The following is a 17,950-nucleotide window of genomic DNA, read 5'->3' as shown; positions in this document are numbered from 1 at the left end:
CGGCCCACGTGCCCAGCGTAGTGGGTGCTCACACTCAGATGTGGGGAGAGTGGGCGCGGTGCTGGCAGAGCGAGGCAGAGAGGAACGGCGCGGGGGACCTCAGCCCCCGGGAAGAAGAAAAGGGGGTGAGGCCGAAGGCCTGAGCTCGCCCCAGCGCGCCCACCCCCCGTGCGCTCACCTAAAGGAATCAGGTTGTTGTGCCCCACGCTGGAGCCGCCGGCGATAACACTGCTCAGGTCGTAGGCGGTCGGCATCCCTGTGCCGGGGAGCGACATGTCAGGGGCGGGGGACAGTGTCCTGGGCAGGGATTCGAGGGGCCAGAACTGCCAGCGTTTACTCAGGAAGCACCGGCAGGTGTGTCCAGGAAGTGACACTGGCACCTGCCCCACCCACACGCGGGCCTGCTCACCAGCCACGGCCATCCCGCTGCTGAGGTTGTAGGTGCTGCCGGTGTTCCACATGTTCTCCGAAGGGGACGTGTAGTGGGAGCCAGGCGGCGGGGAGGGCGTCGTGCCTGTGTATCTGTGGCAGAGACGGACCGGTCGACAGGTCTGAGGGGCTGCAGGCGAGGAGGGGCACGCCCCCTCCCACCGCGTGCAGGCCAAGGGCCCATCCTACCTGAAGAAGGGGTTTTTCAGATCCAGGAGATTACTGGATTTGGAGCCTGTCTGGTCTACCTGGGCCACAATACTGATGTCGTAGCTCTGTCTGTAGAGAAGGCAGGAGGGGCCGGCCATGAGCCGGCTGCATGGATGGACTGGAGCCCTGCCTCCCCCAGCCCCAGCCAGCAGCTCACACCTTTTGTTGGCAATAAGCAGACATGTCCCTGAGAGCGTGTCCCCGGCCTTGGCGAACAGTGGTGACTGGAACAGGCACCGGACCTGGTACCAGTGGGTCAGGGGCTCCGTCGGGGCCGTGGACAGCCACACGGTCATTCTGCCAAGCAGGAAGAGGCATGCATTTGCCCGGGCTGCAGCCCCCACCTTGTGCACCCTGAGCTCTCCCCAGGCATCTGTGCCCCGCCACCCAGGGGTCCCCTGGGGCCCTGGAGCCGAGACAGGTTGGCTGTCCAGGAAGTTAACACAGCCCCACAGCTATGGGGCACCCACTCACCCTGACATACATGCCAAGAGACACAGTCAGGTCCCGTGAAGAACAGTCACTCAGAACAGGGTAGACACCCACCCCGCCACAACAGCCTACTGCTTGAAGGCCAGCGCCTGCTGCCTTTGGAAGAAACAGTGGAACCCAGAGGAGTCGGGTCCTGCCCTCGCAGCCCCCAGTTCATCATCTGAGCCAGCCAGGCCTGGGCTTCCCAACTGCAGGCAAGTCCCTGGGGCCAGGGGCAGGGGCCACCTGCTCTGCCCTGTTACACTCACATGGAGCCAATGAAAGCGACATCAAACCAGAAGGCCAGACCGTGAACCAGCCCGGAATGCAGCATGTGGAATTTGAATGGGATTTCTATCCTGAAAGGCAAAGGGCAGTGATTGCTGGGGAAGCTAGCTGAACAGGGGCTGCCAGGAGAGAAGAGGGGTACTCGGGTGTTGAGTCTCGAGGGCCCTGCCCGCCTGCCCTGGGGAGGAGAATTCTGCCTGAGGGAGCCGGCTGTGGCCTTGACCTCCAGCAGGAGCCAGACCCAGGAGGACGGGGCATGGGTGCCAGTACCTGTGCAAATCTCCTTCTTTGGCTTCTAAGAAGTTCACCGTGTACTTGACAGACTTGGCCATCAGGATCCGGATGTCAAATGTGTCCTGGGAGAGATCAGAGGTGTGACCTGACTTCAGGCACGGGGTGAAGTCCTGAGTCTGGCCACGGCGTCTAGGCCACTCAGCTAAAACCAGTTTGCCCTTCTCAGACATGCTGGGGGGAGGGGGAATTGGTACAACACAATGGAGGGAAATTAGGTGACAGCTCGCAAAATGACAACCATTCATCTGCATTAAAGACTTGGCAGTTCCACTTCTGGGATTTTAACCTACAGATCTATGTGCACATGTACAAACTTACACATGGAGTTACAGATTGCCTATAGCAGCGACACGCTGGAAACCATCTAATGAAACAAGTAATGGCCCAACAATAAAAGATTATGTACATGAAAAAGAATGAAGAGGCTGTTTATGATGGGGAAAGATCTCTAAGGTAAACTGTTAAACAAGTTCACAAAAAAAAAAAAAGTTAGAGAACTGTGCACTGACGTCCACTCCCAGCCATGACGGAGATTTCTTATCAGACTAACACTGCTGCCAAGAACTATACGAACTGAATGAAAAACAAAGGAAAAAAACCCCAGTTGTCTGAAATCACTGGAGAGCGACCACAGCAGCCACAGCTTTGGGGCCAAGATCCTAGAGAGAGGAGAGATGCTTTTCGGCCTGTGCCTTTCCCCTTGGGACGGGGCCTTTCAGCAGCCTCCCTGGGTGGGGAAAGCAAAATGGGGGTTCGGGATTACCAAGGCAGCTAGCACTCAAGGGGCCAAGATGCTAAAGAAAACGGAAATGTGGAAATTTGAGGTGGACAGTCTGCGCGTGATTTCACTTCGTGGCATTTGCCAATTCCTGAGCTACATGTGGGATGGGGGTAGGGAAATCAAGCAGAAAGCTACTTCTATGAGATTAAAAAGCTAATGAAAGGTTCAGCACCATGTTGGTGCTCGGAGTATGGAACAAGGGGCCCTGTGAACCACCAGGCTCACCAAGACCATGAAGACTATGCCCTAAAGCAGCGGTTCTCAAAATGTGGTCCCTTTCAGAGCACCCTCAAGGTCAAAACTATTTTCATGATATAACACTGTTTTCTGCCCTTTTCATTCATTCACTCACCTGTGATACCACAACAGATTGAATGCAGAAGCAGAATCCAACTGTCTTCTGCTAAGCCAGCCATTAAAAAGATTTGCAAATTTAAAATGTCGCTAATTCTTGCTGGAAAGTTTTGCAATATAGTTTTCTTTTTAAAAATGCTATTTATGTTAACACGTAATGGGTTTTTATTGTTATCCTTAAATTAACTAATGTGTATTTTTAAATTTCTTGGGTTTTTAATGTCAATAGATATTGACGGTACATCAATCAATACAATGCACACAAAACTTCTTTGGGATCCTACATTTTTGAGAATGTAAAAGGGTCCTGAGACGAAAATGTCTGAGAACTGCTGCCTTACAGGGAAACCGGGCGATATGCCAGTTAAGCAGAGTCTGAAAAGCAACCTCCAAATGTCTTAAATGCCTCATAGGACCAAGGTAATCTGTCATTATGGCTTCTTGCCTGAACAAAAACGAATCCTTGGAAATAAAAACATCATCCAGAGCCTCTATAATTTTTCATTCTGGCATTCAATGACCAGGCATACCAAGAGACAGAACCAAAGTACCAAAAACCAGGAGAAGAAAAAACAGAAATACACTTACCACCTATCCAGATACTAAAAGTGATCAGAGACTTAGAATTAACATGTTTAAGGAAAAAAGGTGAACAAATTTCACAGAGAACTGAAATAATAAAAAAAATAAGCAAAATGAAACTCTAGAACTGAAATTTTAGAAAACCAGGGGGGAGGAGGAGTTGGATGGGCAGTCAAAAGGAACTACAAACTTCTAGTTATAAGTACTAGGGATGGAATGTACACCATGATAAATATAATTACCTCTGCTGTACGTTATACATGCAAGTTGTTAGGAGAGTAAATCCTAAAAGTTCACATCACACAAAAAATTTTTTTTTCCAAAAACAACAAAAAAAATTCAGATTAGACATAGTGATGAGAGGATTGGAACTGGGAGATGGATAAGGAGAAAACATGAAAATTATGCAATTGGGATAGAAAAGTATAAGTATAGAAAAGAGTATACGAATCATCTGAGAAATGGTGAAAAGGTCTAATGTATACATAATCAGAGTTCCAAAAGAAGAAAGAGGATGGGACAGAGGTAGTGTTTAAAGAGATGCTGGGCTTCCCTGGTGGCGCAGCGGTTAAGAGTCCTCCTGCCAATGCAGGGGACATGGGTTCGAGCCCTGGTCTGGGAAGATCCCACATGCCACGGAGCAACTAAGCCCATGCGCTACAACTACTGAGCCCGCGAGCCACAACTGCTGAAACCCTGTGCACCTAGAGTCCGTGGTCTGCAACGAGAGAAGCCAGCACACCGCAATGAAGAGTAGCCCCCGCTCACTGCAACTACAGAAAGCCTGCACGCAGCAACAAAGATCCAACGCAGCCAAAAATAAACTAATTAATTAAATTAATTTTTTAAAAAAAGAGAGAGATGCTGCCCTAGAGTCTCCCAAAACTAGTGAAAGACAATCAAGAGGGGGATAAATAATATATACCTTATTAAAACAAAAGAAAGCAAGAAAAGAGTTAAAAAGAAACAACAGGATAAATAGAAAAATAGTAAAATGATAGATTTATAGCCATAAAGACCTGTAATCACATTAAATATAAATGGTCTAAATATTCTAATTAAAAGACAAAAACCTGTCAATCTGGTTAAAAAACAAAACCCAAATATATGATATTTACATGAGGTAAACCTTAAGTAATAGGTTATAAAAAGGCTGAAAGAAGAAGGATGAAAAGTATGTATCCTATAAAGATTAACCAAAGAAAGCCTGAGTAGCTAAACTACTGTCAGAAAAAAATAGACTGTAAGGACTTCCGTGGTGGTACAGTGGTTAAGAATCTGCCTGCCAGCACAGCAAACACGGGTTCGAGCCCTGGGCCGGAAAGATCCCACACGCCGCAGAGCAACTAAGCCCGTGCGCCACAACTACTGAGCCCGTGCGCTCTAGAGCCCGTGCTCTGCAACAAGAGAAGCCACCGCAATGAGAAGCCCGCGCACCGCAACGAAGAGTAGCCCCTGCTCGCTGCAACTAGAGAAAGCCCGCACACAGCAACAAAGACCCAACGCAGCCATAAATAAATAAATAAACTAAAAAAAAAAAAGACTGTAAGGCAAGAAGTACTACTAGAGGTAAGAAAAGACACTTGTTATAGTGACAAAAGGATCAATCCAACAGGAAGATATAAAAATAATCCTAAACCTGAATGCACCTAATAACAGTAATGTCAAAAAAAATAAGGCAAAAACTATCAGAACTAAATGGAAAAATAAAGCTACAATCAGTAATAGATAGGAGAAGCAGACCAAAAAAAAACAGTAGAGAGAGAGAAGACTTGACCAACATGAGTAACAAATGTGACCGAACTGATATTAATATAACAATGTACACAACAAGTGATTGGTATACATTTTTCTCAAGTACAGAGGGAACATAAACCAAGAGAGACCACATACTGGGCATAAAGCAGCTCTCAACAAATTTCAAAGGACCAAAATCATACAGTGTATATCCTCCGAACACAGACAAACTAAGACAGAACAATATGTTGATTATGCTATACTTTGAAAGGAAAAAAGGTTAAATATATGTATATTTGTATACGCACATTTAGATATAAGACTTCTAGAAAAATACACAACAACTGTTTGCCTATAGGAAAAAGAACTGTGTGGCTGGAAATGGACGTAGGGAGGCTTTCCACTTTTATACTTTTTTGATTTTTGAACCATGGGTCTATACATCAGTTCAAAAATCTCAATAATTAAAATCAATCAAATAAAATCAGTTCACCAAGGATCAATTCGTCTAATGACTGTAAACACGTTACTGCATGCTTACTATGTGCTAAGCACTCTACATGCATTGCTAGTTAATTCCCAGCATCCCTGTGTGAGAGCTCCGTGCAGGGGCAGAAGCCCAGATAGCAACGGTGGCCTGCCTAGTGCTGCACAGCTTGCATAAGGCCTTACAGGAAAGCCCATGCCCCTCTCCTGTCACCCCAGAGAAGGGCCACGCCCAGTGCTACTGTGGTAGTGAGTGCCCTGGGTGCCCCCACTCACCACCACAGGCTGCCGGAAATACTCGTCCACCGCAGCACCTCGAAGAGCTGACAGGTCCACTCCATGGAAGGATGGCTGGTACCTGCAGAAAGCCCCCACCCCCCATGGCAAGGTCACCAGCAGCAGGACACAGTTGGGGCAGCCTGCCTTCTCTCCCAGCTGGCCGTCATCCAGCCCAAGTCTTTTAGGTCCTACTGAGGATAAGGAATAAGAGAAAGGTGGGGCCATCCCTGAGAAGGCAGGACACCCAGGGGCACACTCACCAGAAGTTGGCCTTGGTGAACTGCTCCATGTAGAGCTGTTCATCCGTGAAGGGTGCGAGGTGGACATCACCAATGGTGGGGAACATGTTTCCTGGGAGTGGGGGCAGGGAGGGGTGCTGGCGTCAGGGTGGGACATTCAGCAGGACCTGGCAGAGCCTCCAAAGGGCCCCAGGACCCCAGCTCTGGGCCTTCCCAGCCTCTCACTCATCATTCACTCATTCATGCACTCAGGCAATGAAGAGATACTGAGCACCTACTCTGCCAGCGGCCACTGAATACTTGACGTACACCTCCTCACTAAACCTGTACAGCTAGCCAGGGAGGCAGGGGGGCCTGGCCTCAAGTCCCATTACAAGGGCTGGGAGACAGGAAAGCACCTGCCAGAGCCTCGGGGGTAAGTAAGCAGTGCCTGGGGTGTGGCCAGGCCTCCAGGGGCCCTGCTCCGTCAGCCAGACCGTGTCTCTTGGAAGGGCGTGCAGCAGGGAAGGCAAAGGAAAGTGCTGTGGACAGAGCAAGGGTGAGCCCCAGGCTATGGCATCACGGGCCCCAGCTGAATCCCCACTGCAGGACTGCCCAGGCTCTGGCAGGCAGGGTGGACCACTTGCATGGCCTGAAATGGGAGGGGGACTCAAGGAACAGACAGATGAGTCAGAGCCAGTGGCAAGGAGAGCCAGGGCTCAGGAGGCCCTGCCTACTTCTAGAGTCTAGGGCCCCAAGTCACCTGGCCTCCAGATGTGGGCCTCCCTCCCTCCTCTTATTCCAGGGAAGAGTCCCTGAGGTGCTGGGGATCTGCCTTCTCAAGCCTTCCTTCAGCTGTAGCCACTGGGGTGGGGAAGGGAGGGGCTCACTGGCCCAGAAGCCACAAGCCAGGCCCCCCTGCCCAGGAGGAGCCCATCAGCCCCCCGGAGCATCATGGAAAAGCGCCCCCAGCCCTGAAGGCACCTAAAACTGTGCAGCTGCGGGGAGGGTTCCCTCAATCCCCCGAAAGAGCTTCCTGAGATGGAATGAAGCCGCACTCACGCAGGCTGAAGGGGAAGAGGTTAGCCCCAGGCCTCATCCCGGACAGGCTGCTTGACCAGTGGGATGAGTATGCAGCTGCCCACTGGAGCCTGACTCCCGTCTGTCCTTCCGTCCCATGAGGAGGAGCCCACATCCTGCTGGGGCTGCTGCTCCCCACCACCCCCGACTCCCACCACCCCCAATTCCCCCCCACCCTACCCCCCGGCTAGCTTGGCCCATCAACAGGGCAGAGCATGAGAGCAGGTCTAGGACAAGCCTTGGGGCAGCCTGGCTTCCCACACACCTGGATCGCAGGACAGAGCTGTGGGGAATGGCAGCCACCTCCTACCTCCCACCTCTCGGAGTGGAGCCTGAGGCAGGTCCTTCCCCACAAACCAACTCCTCCCCTGCCCTCCGTGGGGCCGCAAGTGCACGGACCTCCTGTGCTCTGCCCTGGCGGGGGTCGTCTTATACCACACGCACACACACACACAGCCCCTTTCCTGTACAGAAATACTCAGAACGTGCCCAGAACTGAGCAGAGAAACGGACACGTTGGCAGATGTTCAGGGCCACGCACAGACCAGACCACCAGTGACACAGATGAGCAGGTGTCAACAGTGACCCAATGACCCCAGAGCACAGACAGGCAGGTAGTGACACAGACAGGAGACCACAGCCATCAGCTGCCCCCCAACACACAACAACCCCCATCCCACTCTCTCTCTCTCTCTCTCTCACACACACACACACACACACACACACACACACACACAAAACCCCACCCCATGGTGATGAGTGCAGGAGTCTGTCAGGCTGAGGGCAGGGTCTACAACGCTAGGAATGAAGACAACAGGGCAGTTCCTCGCAGAAGGTGCCGGCCACAGAACATGTCCTGCTCCGACCACAGCCCAGCCAGACACTGTCCCCCATGGGCCATGAGATGCCAGAGGCAGCCCAGTGGCTCTCTGCGAGCCTGAGGGAAGCCCCTCCGTACCCTGACCGAGCAGACCGGGCAAGTGGACATGTGGCCTCGTTTGGGGCCCAGCCAGCTGAGGTCAGGTCTGGGTAGGGAGTGGGGGTGAAGGCCCAGATGCCCTCTGTACCCCAGGCCGCCAGCTCAGGCCAGTGGGGAGCTGAACCACACCCGTGCTGACTAAGCGGCAGCCAGGGGCTCTCTGAAGGGGCCCCCAGGTGCGCACCCCTGGCCTCGGGCCCAGGGAACGCCCACCCACCGGCAGGGACACTCACCCCCAGGCCTCAGGTACTTCTTGGCGTGGAGGTAGCTCTCGAGCATGCGCTCGTTGAAGAGCATGTAGCCCATGGGCTCCGAGATGATGATGTCCACCTGCTCGGGGAGTGAGACCTCCTCCACCTTCCCGGGGATGACCACGATGCGGTCCGTGAGGTTGTTACTTTTCACCAAGACCTGAGGGCGGGTGAGCCACAGAGGTCACGGGGGTCCTCGCGGGGGAGGGCCTCCATCCACACTCAGCTACCAGATTCCCCTCTGCCTCCCTGTTGGGTCGCCCCTCCTGCAGCTCCGCAGCCTCCTGATGTCACCTTGGGGACGAGGACAAGTAGGCCTTGCTACAGCCGCCAAAGCTAAACCTGGACACACCTTCCGACCCAGCGATTCCAATGCTAGGAATCTGCCCTACAGACGTAACCTCACACGGAGAGGGGACACGTGTACAGGGGATTCGGTGCAGCGTTTGTGCTACAGACTGAGAAGCAGCCTCAGTGTCAATTACAGCCTGTGTCTCAACACACAATGGTTCGTCCAGGCAGAGATGCTCTGCAGCCACTAGAAAGAGTGAGGAAGCTCTTTACATGATGACACAGACATATCCCAGATGTATCGTAAAGAGAGCAGAGCCAGGTGCAAGACGGTGGCGTGTACATTCGTGTGGGAGCTGGCGGGTGGAGAAGCCCATGGGGGCTCATGGAGCGGCTCTGGGGAGCTTCTACATACGTCTGTCTCCCTCCAGTGGGGGGGATCTAGGTGGTTGGGAGCCAGAGGTCAGGGAGGGAAGCATCCTCACTGTTTACCTTTGTAGCTTTTAGGTTTTAAACTTTGTGAATGAGGGCTTCAGTGCCAAAAAAGCATCAACTGACAAAATGAAATCCTGTTGTCATCCACCTCTCAGGTGGGGCTCAGAGAGGTGGGCGGCTTGCCCCGGGCCGAGATCCCACCCTGGTCTGTGTGACTGCACAGTCCAGCCCCTGAAGCACCAGTCCATCAAGCTCCTGAAGGCCCCAAATCACCCCTGAACCCGGTGGGCCACCATCCTTCATGGAAGGGAGACTACCTCAGGCCCAGCAAGCCCCTCCCCCTGAAACCACTCAGTTTCGGGGACAAGAGACCAAAGTAGAGAATGATATTCCCAGGCTCCCCTGGACCCAGGGGTCAGGTCTCCTGGGGGCTCCCAGCAGGGCTGGCTTCCCCAGGCTGCAGCAGGCACAGAGCTGGGGCACGGAGACAGGTTGGGACCCCGAGGGCCACGGACCTCGGCGTGCTGGGCCATGGTGCTGGCTTCCACCGCGTAGATCTTCCTCGCTCCAGCCTGGGCGGCGAAAAACGACAGGATCCCAGAGCCGCAGCCGACGTCAAGAACAATCTGAGGGAGGAGGGGGCAGTGAGGACAAATTAGTGGTAAAGTGACGTGATCGTAAAGGTGTGTGTGTCGGGGGGCGCTCCCTCCCCGCAGACCCACCCACGGAGCACACTCTCCGGCCTGCGGCCTGCTTCCCCTCTACATGGACAGCTGCCCACGAGGGTGCTTTCTGAGAGCCACAGGAGCCTGCAGTTTGGATCCGAAGGTGGTAGAGTGGGACTTCTAAGGACAGCTAGGATGTTAAGACCAGTACACACTCTCAGACCCGATTCAAGAAGGAATGGTGTGCACTGTCTATGCAGCACGTGGGAATGAGTGCTCACTAGGTAAGGACACCTCTGAGCCCCGCAGCAGAACCACTGAGACGCAGGGCTGACTGGCCAGGGCCACGCGGTCAGTAGGAGGAGGGCAGCCTCCCACCCCAGGCCCCACAGGGCAACCCCGCAACCTGGGAAGAGCCCCAGGGAAAGCTCCCACTCGGGTGCCCTCTCCAGGGCTGCTGGGCCCCAGAGCACAGGCTCTGGGAGGAGTCCCGGCTAGTGTGTGGTAGACTGTCCCACACTCTGGATTCGTCTGACTGCTTCCGCGCACAAGCGGAATCAGGATAAACGTTTCTGGTGCGCACGCGCTAAAGGAGACCTGCTCTGGGCGTGGTGGTGGGGCACAGGGCGAGCGCCCAGCAGAGGGGCTGGTGCTGTCGGGTGGGAGGGCCTCGGGTGCCTCTCAGAGCTCTGCATGAACTAGGAAATGGATCTGCGTCCTGGGAGAGCTGGAAGAGGCTTTGCTGAAGGGACACTGGCTTCCCGGGCCCCAAACACTGCCCCAATGCTGCCCACGCCAGCCGCCAGGGCATAGGGATGGCCGCTGTGTCGAGGATGACTCCTCCCCAGCCTGTGGGGCTCAGGCCCTGGGACCGGGAGGCTCAGTCACCTGAGGGGATTCTCAGCAATGCTGGGGGAGTGTATCACCAAGGCGCCGGATGACATAGATCCACGTGGATCATGTGGAGAGTCCCCTAGATATGTCGAGAAAACCACAAGCTTTCATGTGGTTAAAAGGGAAAATCAAACTCTAGGCCACGAGAAGAGAACAGAATAAAATTTCACCTCCCAATATATATGCTCTGGTCTCTTTTTAATCACGAGTATATAGTTGATCCTTGAACAATGCGGGAGTCAGGGACGACGCCAACCCCACCACCCAGTAGAAAATCCGAGTATAACCATACAGTTGGCCCGCCATATCTACGGGTCTGCAGCCGCAGATTCAACCAACTGTGGATCGTATAGCACAGTTGCTCATATCTATCGAAAACAGTCTGCATATAAGTGGACCAGTGCAGTTCAAACCCATGCTGTTCAAGGGTCAACTGCTCACTACTTGGTAACAGTAAAAAGATTTACATCTATTTTAAATATATTTAGGGAAGTGACGAGATTACACTACATCCACGTAACTTAACAGTACATGCCAAGACACAACATTAAGTGGGGGAAAAGTATTTTGCAGGAAGCGAATGTAGAATACAGTCCTATTTTGTATATCTGTATTTTAAAAAGATTATAACCCTAAAATATATATGCTGGGGGAAAATTTTGGAAGAAGAGAGCTTTACTGTTGGCAGTGGTCATTCTGGAGGGAAATGACAGAGGCCTTTCACGCCCATCTGATACACACTGGGCTTCTACAAAAAGTAGATTTTGCTTTTGCAATCTGAAAAAATTAAAGATAAAATCAATGAACAAAGGGGAAAAAAAAAATAGAGGCTACTGAGCCAGTGAGGTGGGCACGGAGCCTGAGGGAGAGGGAGGAAGGCAGCAGGGTGGATGCAGCCGGCCCCGCTCACCTTGTCCTTGAAGTCCGTGTGGTTCTGCAGGATTGCACGCTGGTAGGTGCCTGTCCGCACGTAGTCCTGCATCATGTTCTGCTGCTGGGACAGGTAGCCATAAAACTGGAACAGAGACATGCCAATGGCACAGGGCACGCAGCAGACAGACGGCCGAGGCCCTGGCCGACCCTGTGACAGAGGAGGGTCCACTTCGGGCAGAGATCTCCCTGGGGAGGCCACACCCCCTCTGCTGGCCTGGACTCCCCGGCTACCTGCTCCAGTAGAGGGAGCTGGAAGCTAGAGGCAGCCCCCAGGGAGGACACCACCGCCGTCGCTGTGGCCAAAGGACACAGTTGGTTGATACCTGGTCCTGGAAGCCACCCAGGAGAACTCAGGATATGCCACACGCAGGGTTCTGGGATCAAGGGCCACCTGCCCCATCTTAGGGGCCCCAAAGAAGTGGAGGAGTGGATCAAACAGAACCCTAGAACTCAGAGCGCCAGGCAGGTGAGGTGCTGTGGGGTCTCTTTGTAAGACAACAGGCGATCGGGAGGCAGCGTGGCACCTGGGCAGGGGCACAGGCTTTGGCATCAGGCAGACCTGGCTTCCCATCTTGGCTCTGTTGCATAATAGCTGTGTGACTTGGAGCAAGTCACTTAACCTCTCTGAGCCTCAGTTTTCTCATCTGTAAAATGGGGACAACAATAGTACTTACCTCCTAGAGTTGCTGGGAGGGTTCAAGTACTTCCGTACGTGTCAAAGCGCTGGGGCCAGTGGCTGGCATGCCCTACGTGTTCAGGACATTGTAACTATGCTATCATTACTCAAAATGCCTGTGGACCTGAGCTTCACCTGCACTCAAATCTTTCCAGCAACCCTCGTAGGCAGGCACTGGCATCTCTGTTTCACAGATGAGGAAACTGAGGCCCAGCAAGCGGAGGAAACCTGCCCAAGGTTACTCAGCGAGTAAGGGGCAGAGCCAGGACATGAACCCGGGTGGGCCTGCCCTGTGCCGCATGGCCTCTGGGGGCCACCGGGGGCAGCAGCCTGGCCCAGGCAGTATGTACCCACCTGGAAATACTGCACAGCAGAGGACTCCTCCGTGCGCTCACTGAACACCGACCGCTCCAGGGTGTGGCCCCGGCAGGTTTTCAGGATGTTATAGAAGGAACAGAAATCTGGAAGGGGGAAGCCGGCTCAGGGGTGGCGGGCTCTGTCTAGGCGTGCACCCCGACTTTTCTACCTTGAGCACGAGTGATCTGAAACCGCCTCCCCAACACACACATACACACAAATGTTGAAGTTGAAGGAAAAGAAGAAGGGCAGCCAAGCCTGCCCTTGGTGACTGGCACGGGAGAAGGCAGGTGTCAGGGGCGAGCGTGCTCCACGCGGCTGGCGCTGCTTCGCCAGAGGGCAGCTTGGCCAAAGCCTTCAAAGGATGACCCGGGCATCAAGTCTCTGGGACTCACCACAGCAGATACCCATGGGTCCACCCACAGCTCACGCAGTGTCTGTGGGTGGCAAGTGGACACAGGGACACCACCCCAGTGTCCGGTCAGAGGGGACTGGATGGACCCCAGTGGACACTGAGAAGCACATGACAGGACCAGTCAGCAGGGGTCTGCAGGACCAGGTGTTACGTGGCAAATGAACTATGTTTATGAACACAGAACACTAAATTGCATCAAGAAAAAGAAGCAAACAAAATCATGAAGACAGATAGGATGGTGGGGGCCAGGGGCTGGAGGGGAGGGGTGGGGGAGGGGGAGTTAGTGTTTAATGGGAACAGAGTTTCAGTTTAGGAAGATGAAAATGGGGGATGGAGATGCATGGTGGAGATGGCTGCATCTCGTGAATGTGCTTTAATACCTCTGGAACCTGGACACTTGAAAATGGTTGATGGCAAATTTTACGTTAGGCGTATTTTAACACAATTAACTAAAAGACAGGACTTCCCTGGTGGCGCAGTAGTTAAGAATCCGCCTGCCAACGCAGGGGACACAGGTTCGATCCCCGATCCGGGAAGATCCCATGTGCCGCGGAGCCACTAAGCCCATGCGCCACAACTACTGAGCCTGCGCGCCACAACTACTGAGCCCTCGCGCCACAACTACTGAGCCCGCACACCTAGAGCCCGTGCTCTGCAACAAGAGAAGCCACCGCAATGAGAAGCCCGCGCACCTCAACGAAGAGCAGCCCCTGCTCACCACAACTAGAGAAAGCCCACGTGAAGCAATGAAGACCCAATGCAGCCAAAAATAAATTAAAAAAAAAACAAAAACACCTAAAAGACAATATCTTAAAAATATACAGTTTGGGAAGATAAAACAGTTCTGGAGCTGGATGGTGGTGATGGTTGCACAATGTGCACAATGGTTGCACAATGAATATACTTAATACCACTGAAATGGACACTCAAAAAGGGTTATTAACATGGTAGAATTGTTGCTATGTATACTTGACCATGGTTTAAGAAACTGATAGGATTGAAAGGAAAAAAATCAGAATATAACTATCCGTGAAGCAGAAAAAGACTAGGCGGATCTAAAACATCAACTCTTAATGACAACCCTGGTTTGTCATCAACTCTTAATGACAACCCTGTTTCTGTAACTTATTTTTTTAAACATTGAATTGGGATTGATTTTGGATAAGGAAGGAAATGGAATGTGGGGCTTCTGGCAGCAGGTGGTTAGCCACCTGGCTGCTTTCTCCCAGCCCGGCCTTCTCTCAGCTCTGAAGCCAGGCCACCTGAGGGCGGGTAGTCCTGAGGGTCTGGGCTGGGGGAGCCTCCTCTCTCCATCGGGGGCACTGAGACAAGTAAGAGGGCTCTGGGGAAGCTGGGGGCAGCCGTGGGCGGGCGGCCTCTCCATCCTGGGCTCTCCTGCCCCAGCCCCTGCGCCGACCACCAGGCCCACTGACTTCGGCTCTGCAGGGACCAAGCCTGGTTGCTGGACCCTTCGAGGGGTCTCCAGCCCAGGGCGGCTCACCACCTCCACTGCTGACCCCCACCCAGAGCCACCAGCAGCACTCGCCTGGGGCTCCGCAAGCCCTGCTCGTGTGTCCCCCAGATGGGTCTACTTAGAACCCTCCAGAGTCTCCTCTGCGCTCGGAACAAAGCTTCTGCCAACCTCAGGACCTTGTCTCACCCCATCCACTGCTGCGGGAGGGCTGGGCCCCTGACCCCCGTGTGACCGGCTCCTCCAAGAGGCCTGGGGTGTGGGCAGGTCAGGACAGGCCTCTCAGAGGAGGGGACATATAAGCAGAGCCCAGAAGGACCCAAAGGAGCCGGCAAAGCCTGGGGCAGAGTCCAGGCAGCGAGCACGTACTCTTACCGTGGACATATTTCTACTTGGGAATATTTCTGATGTTGGTGGGGCATTCGCTGGGTCAGATGAATGGGCTTTACCCGGGCTCCAGGCCCCCCGCCCGCCACGGCTGAGAGCCTAAGCCCCCTGGCTCTGGGCACTCCGTGTGCTGCTGGGACAGAAGGGAGACGTACCGCTGGGCGTGGCGAACTGGATGAGGACGCTGTTGCAGCCCAGGGTGATGATGAAGGACTGCTTGCCCACACGGCTGCACTCCGTCTCCCGGGACACCGAGCACTTGAACACACAGACGTCTTCATCTGCGAGAGGAGGGAGGCGGGCGTGAGCCGCCAGGTGCCGGGGCCACCTTCCCCCCCCCCACGGCACCCCAGATTCTTCCAGGGTGCCACAACACCCGCCCCACAAGCGCTGCCATGTGCCCTGCCTGCCCAGCCTACGCTGAGGACGAGGCGGTGGCTGATCAGCATCCCCAGCGGGGACACAGGATGCAGTCTGTCCAGCAGGAGAGGACAGGTGTCCACAGGGCAACCGGGGCTGAGGTGAGGGGACGGGGAGTTGCAAGGCACTGGGGGGCCCAGGGGGCACGTTCCCTCACGGAGCACCTGCTGGTGCCAGCCCCATGTCGCTCCTGGGCACTGAGGTGGGAAGACACAGGGGAGAGAAGGCCAAGCCTGGCAGGTTCAGAGGGTCACAGGAACCCAGCGGGCAGCCCAGGCCCAGCTGAGGGAGTCAGGCCTTCAGCCACCAGCCCCTCCGTGTCACACGGGGGCGTCGTCGGCCTTCAGAGCTGAGCAGGGGTGGGCGGGGGTCAAGAAAGAAATGCCAGTGGCGCCTCTGCTTCCTCCCGCTGAGCCCCTTCCTTCTTGCATGTATTGTGAGTGTGGCCACAGGACCCAGATGGCCTGTGTTCACGCCCCACCTACTCCACTTAGTGTGTCACCAGGGCAGGTTTGAGTCCTCAGTTTTCTCATCTGTCAAGCGGGACCAACGGTGGGGCAGGGGTCAGGCCCAACACACGCATACAGGAAGCACTGCATCCCCGCACCCGCCACTACTACTGTTACTAGTCATTCACTCAACAAGCATGGGGCACCCCACCTCAGCCGAACCGTGAGACACAGCATGACCAGGAGACAAACCGACCCGAAGCTGTAGCCCTGACGTGGGGCAGCGGAACAGACACCCTGGTCCCATCACGAGGGGACAACAGACAGTGCCAGATCACAGGGCAGTCTGCAAGACAACCTCCCTGGTTGCCTCAAAACGGCCAAAGTCAGGAAAGGCAAAAATTGCTGGGAAGTATTCCAGAGTGAAGGAGGCTAAAGAGACGTGACCATCAAATGCCAGGTGTGGTCCTGGACTGCAGCCTAATGAACACCGTTCAACAGCTACAAAGGCCAAGTGGGGAAATATGTGGACTGCAGGAGCCATAACTTCAAATGATCTGGATGTGACAGGAGCATTATTCTGCAGAACAACAACGACAAAATATATTTATAGAGAGAAGCATGAGTACAAATGTGCAAAGTGTTCCCAATCACCCTCGTAACAGCCAAAACAATCTTGAAAAAAAAAACCAAAGCTGGAAGACTCACACTCCCCGATTTCAAAACGCACTACGAAGGTATGGTAATCAAAACAGAATAGTATTGGCAAATGGAGAGACATATACATCAATAGAATTAGAGTCCAGAATAAACCCTATGTTTATAGTCAATTGATTTTTTTGTTTGTTTGTTTTTTATTTTTTGGCCATGCCTCATGTGGGCCATGGCTCACGGGCCCAGCCGCTCCACGGCATGTGGGATTTTCGTTCCCCGACCAGGGATCGAACCCATGCCCCCTGCCTTGGAAGCACAGATTCTTAACCATTGGACCGCCAGGGAAGTCCCGTATAGCCCACTGATTTTTAACAAGGGTCCTGAGAACATTCAAGGGGCAGAAAATAGTCTCTTCAACAAATGGTGCTGGGACAGCTGGGTCTCCCTGTACAAGAGAATGAAGCTGGACTCCTACCCTCACACCATATATAAAACCTGACTCAAATTAATCAATGACCTAAACATAAGAGTGAAAACTATAAAACTCCTAGGAGAAAACAGAGGGGTAAATCTCTGAGACCTTGGATTTGGCAATGGATTCCTAGATATGACACCAAAAGCAAGAGTATCAAAAGAAAAACTACATAAACTGGACTTCATCAAAATTATAAACTTTTTGGGGAATTCCCTGGCGGTCCAGTGGTTAGGACTCGGTGCTTTCACTGCCAGTGGCCTAGGTTCGCTCCCTGGTTGGGGAACTAAGATCCTGAGAGCCATGCAGCATGGCCAAAAAAAAAAAAAAAAATTTTAAATAAACTTTCTGCATCAAAGGACAGTATCAAAAAAGCGAAACGGGGGCTTCCCTGGTGGTGCAGTGGTTGAGAGTCCGCCTGCCGATGCAGGGGACACAGGTTCGTGCCCCGATCCGGGAAGATCCCACATGCCGCGGAGCGGCTGGGTCCATGAGCCATGGCCGCTGAGCCTGCGCGTCCGGAGCCTGTGTTCCGCAATGGGAGAGGCCACAACAGTGAGAGGCCCACATACCACACACACACAAAAAAAAGCGAAACGACAACCTACAGAATGGAAGAAGATATTTACAAATCATATACCTGATAAGGATCTATTGTCCAGAATATATAAAGAACTCTTAACAACAAAAATATAACCCAATTCAAAAACGGGCAAAGGACTTGAAGAGATGTTTCTCCAAAGGTATACAAATGACCAGCATGTGAAAAGGTGCACGTCATCATTAGTCATCAGGGACCTGCAACTCAAAACCACAATTAGATACCACTGCACACCCAGCAGGACGGCTGTAATTTTAAACAAAAAAGGGGGAAATAACATGTGTTGGCAAGAAATTGAATCCCTCAGACCCTGCTGGTGGGAACTTAAAATGGTACAGCCGCACAGAATTACCATTTGACTCAGCGATCCCACTCGTTAGGTATATACCCC

General features: G+C 53.3%; 1 protein-coding gene across 1 annotated transcript in view; it reads right to left on the bottom strand.

Annotated features, from left to right (window-relative positions):
- Positions 1-17,950, bottom strand: part of CARM1 (coactivator associated arginine methyltransferase 1) — a 40,488-nt gene that overhangs the window by 1,566 nt on the left and 20,972 nt on the right. The window contains exons 5-17 of the mRNA XM_029216872.1: positions 15,119-15,244; positions 12,688-12,794; positions 11,635-11,739; positions 9,681-9,791; positions 8,422-8,599; positions 6,172-6,262; positions 5,909-5,990; positions 1,669-1,754; positions 1,380-1,469; positions 799-936; positions 619-708; positions 410-522; positions 179-256 (exon numbers count right to left, since the gene is read on the bottom strand). Coding sequence (XP_029072705.1) covers positions 179-256; positions 410-522; positions 619-708; positions 799-936; positions 1,380-1,469; positions 1,669-1,754; positions 5,909-5,990; positions 6,172-6,262; positions 8,422-8,599; positions 9,681-9,791; positions 11,635-11,739; positions 12,688-12,794; positions 15,119-15,244 — 1,395 coding nt within the window. The remainder of the gene's footprint in view (positions 1-178; positions 257-409; positions 523-618; positions 709-798; positions 937-1,379; positions 1,470-1,668; positions 1,755-5,908; positions 5,991-6,171; positions 6,263-8,421; positions 8,600-9,680; positions 9,792-11,634; positions 11,740-12,687; positions 12,795-15,118; positions 15,245-17,950) is intronic.

The sequence above is a fragment of the Monodon monoceros genome, unplaced genomic scaffold (genome assembly GCF_005190385.1).
Source record: "Monodon monoceros isolate NGI ecotype Baffin Bay Population unplaced genomic scaffold, NGI_Narwhal_1 Super_Scaffold_12, whole genome shotgun sequence".
NCBI classification, from domain to species: Eukaryota; Metazoa; Chordata; class Mammalia; order Artiodactyla; family Monodontidae; genus Monodon; species Monodon monoceros.
Note: the sequence above shows the minus strand (reverse complement) of the source record. Positions and strands in the feature narration are given on the sequence as shown.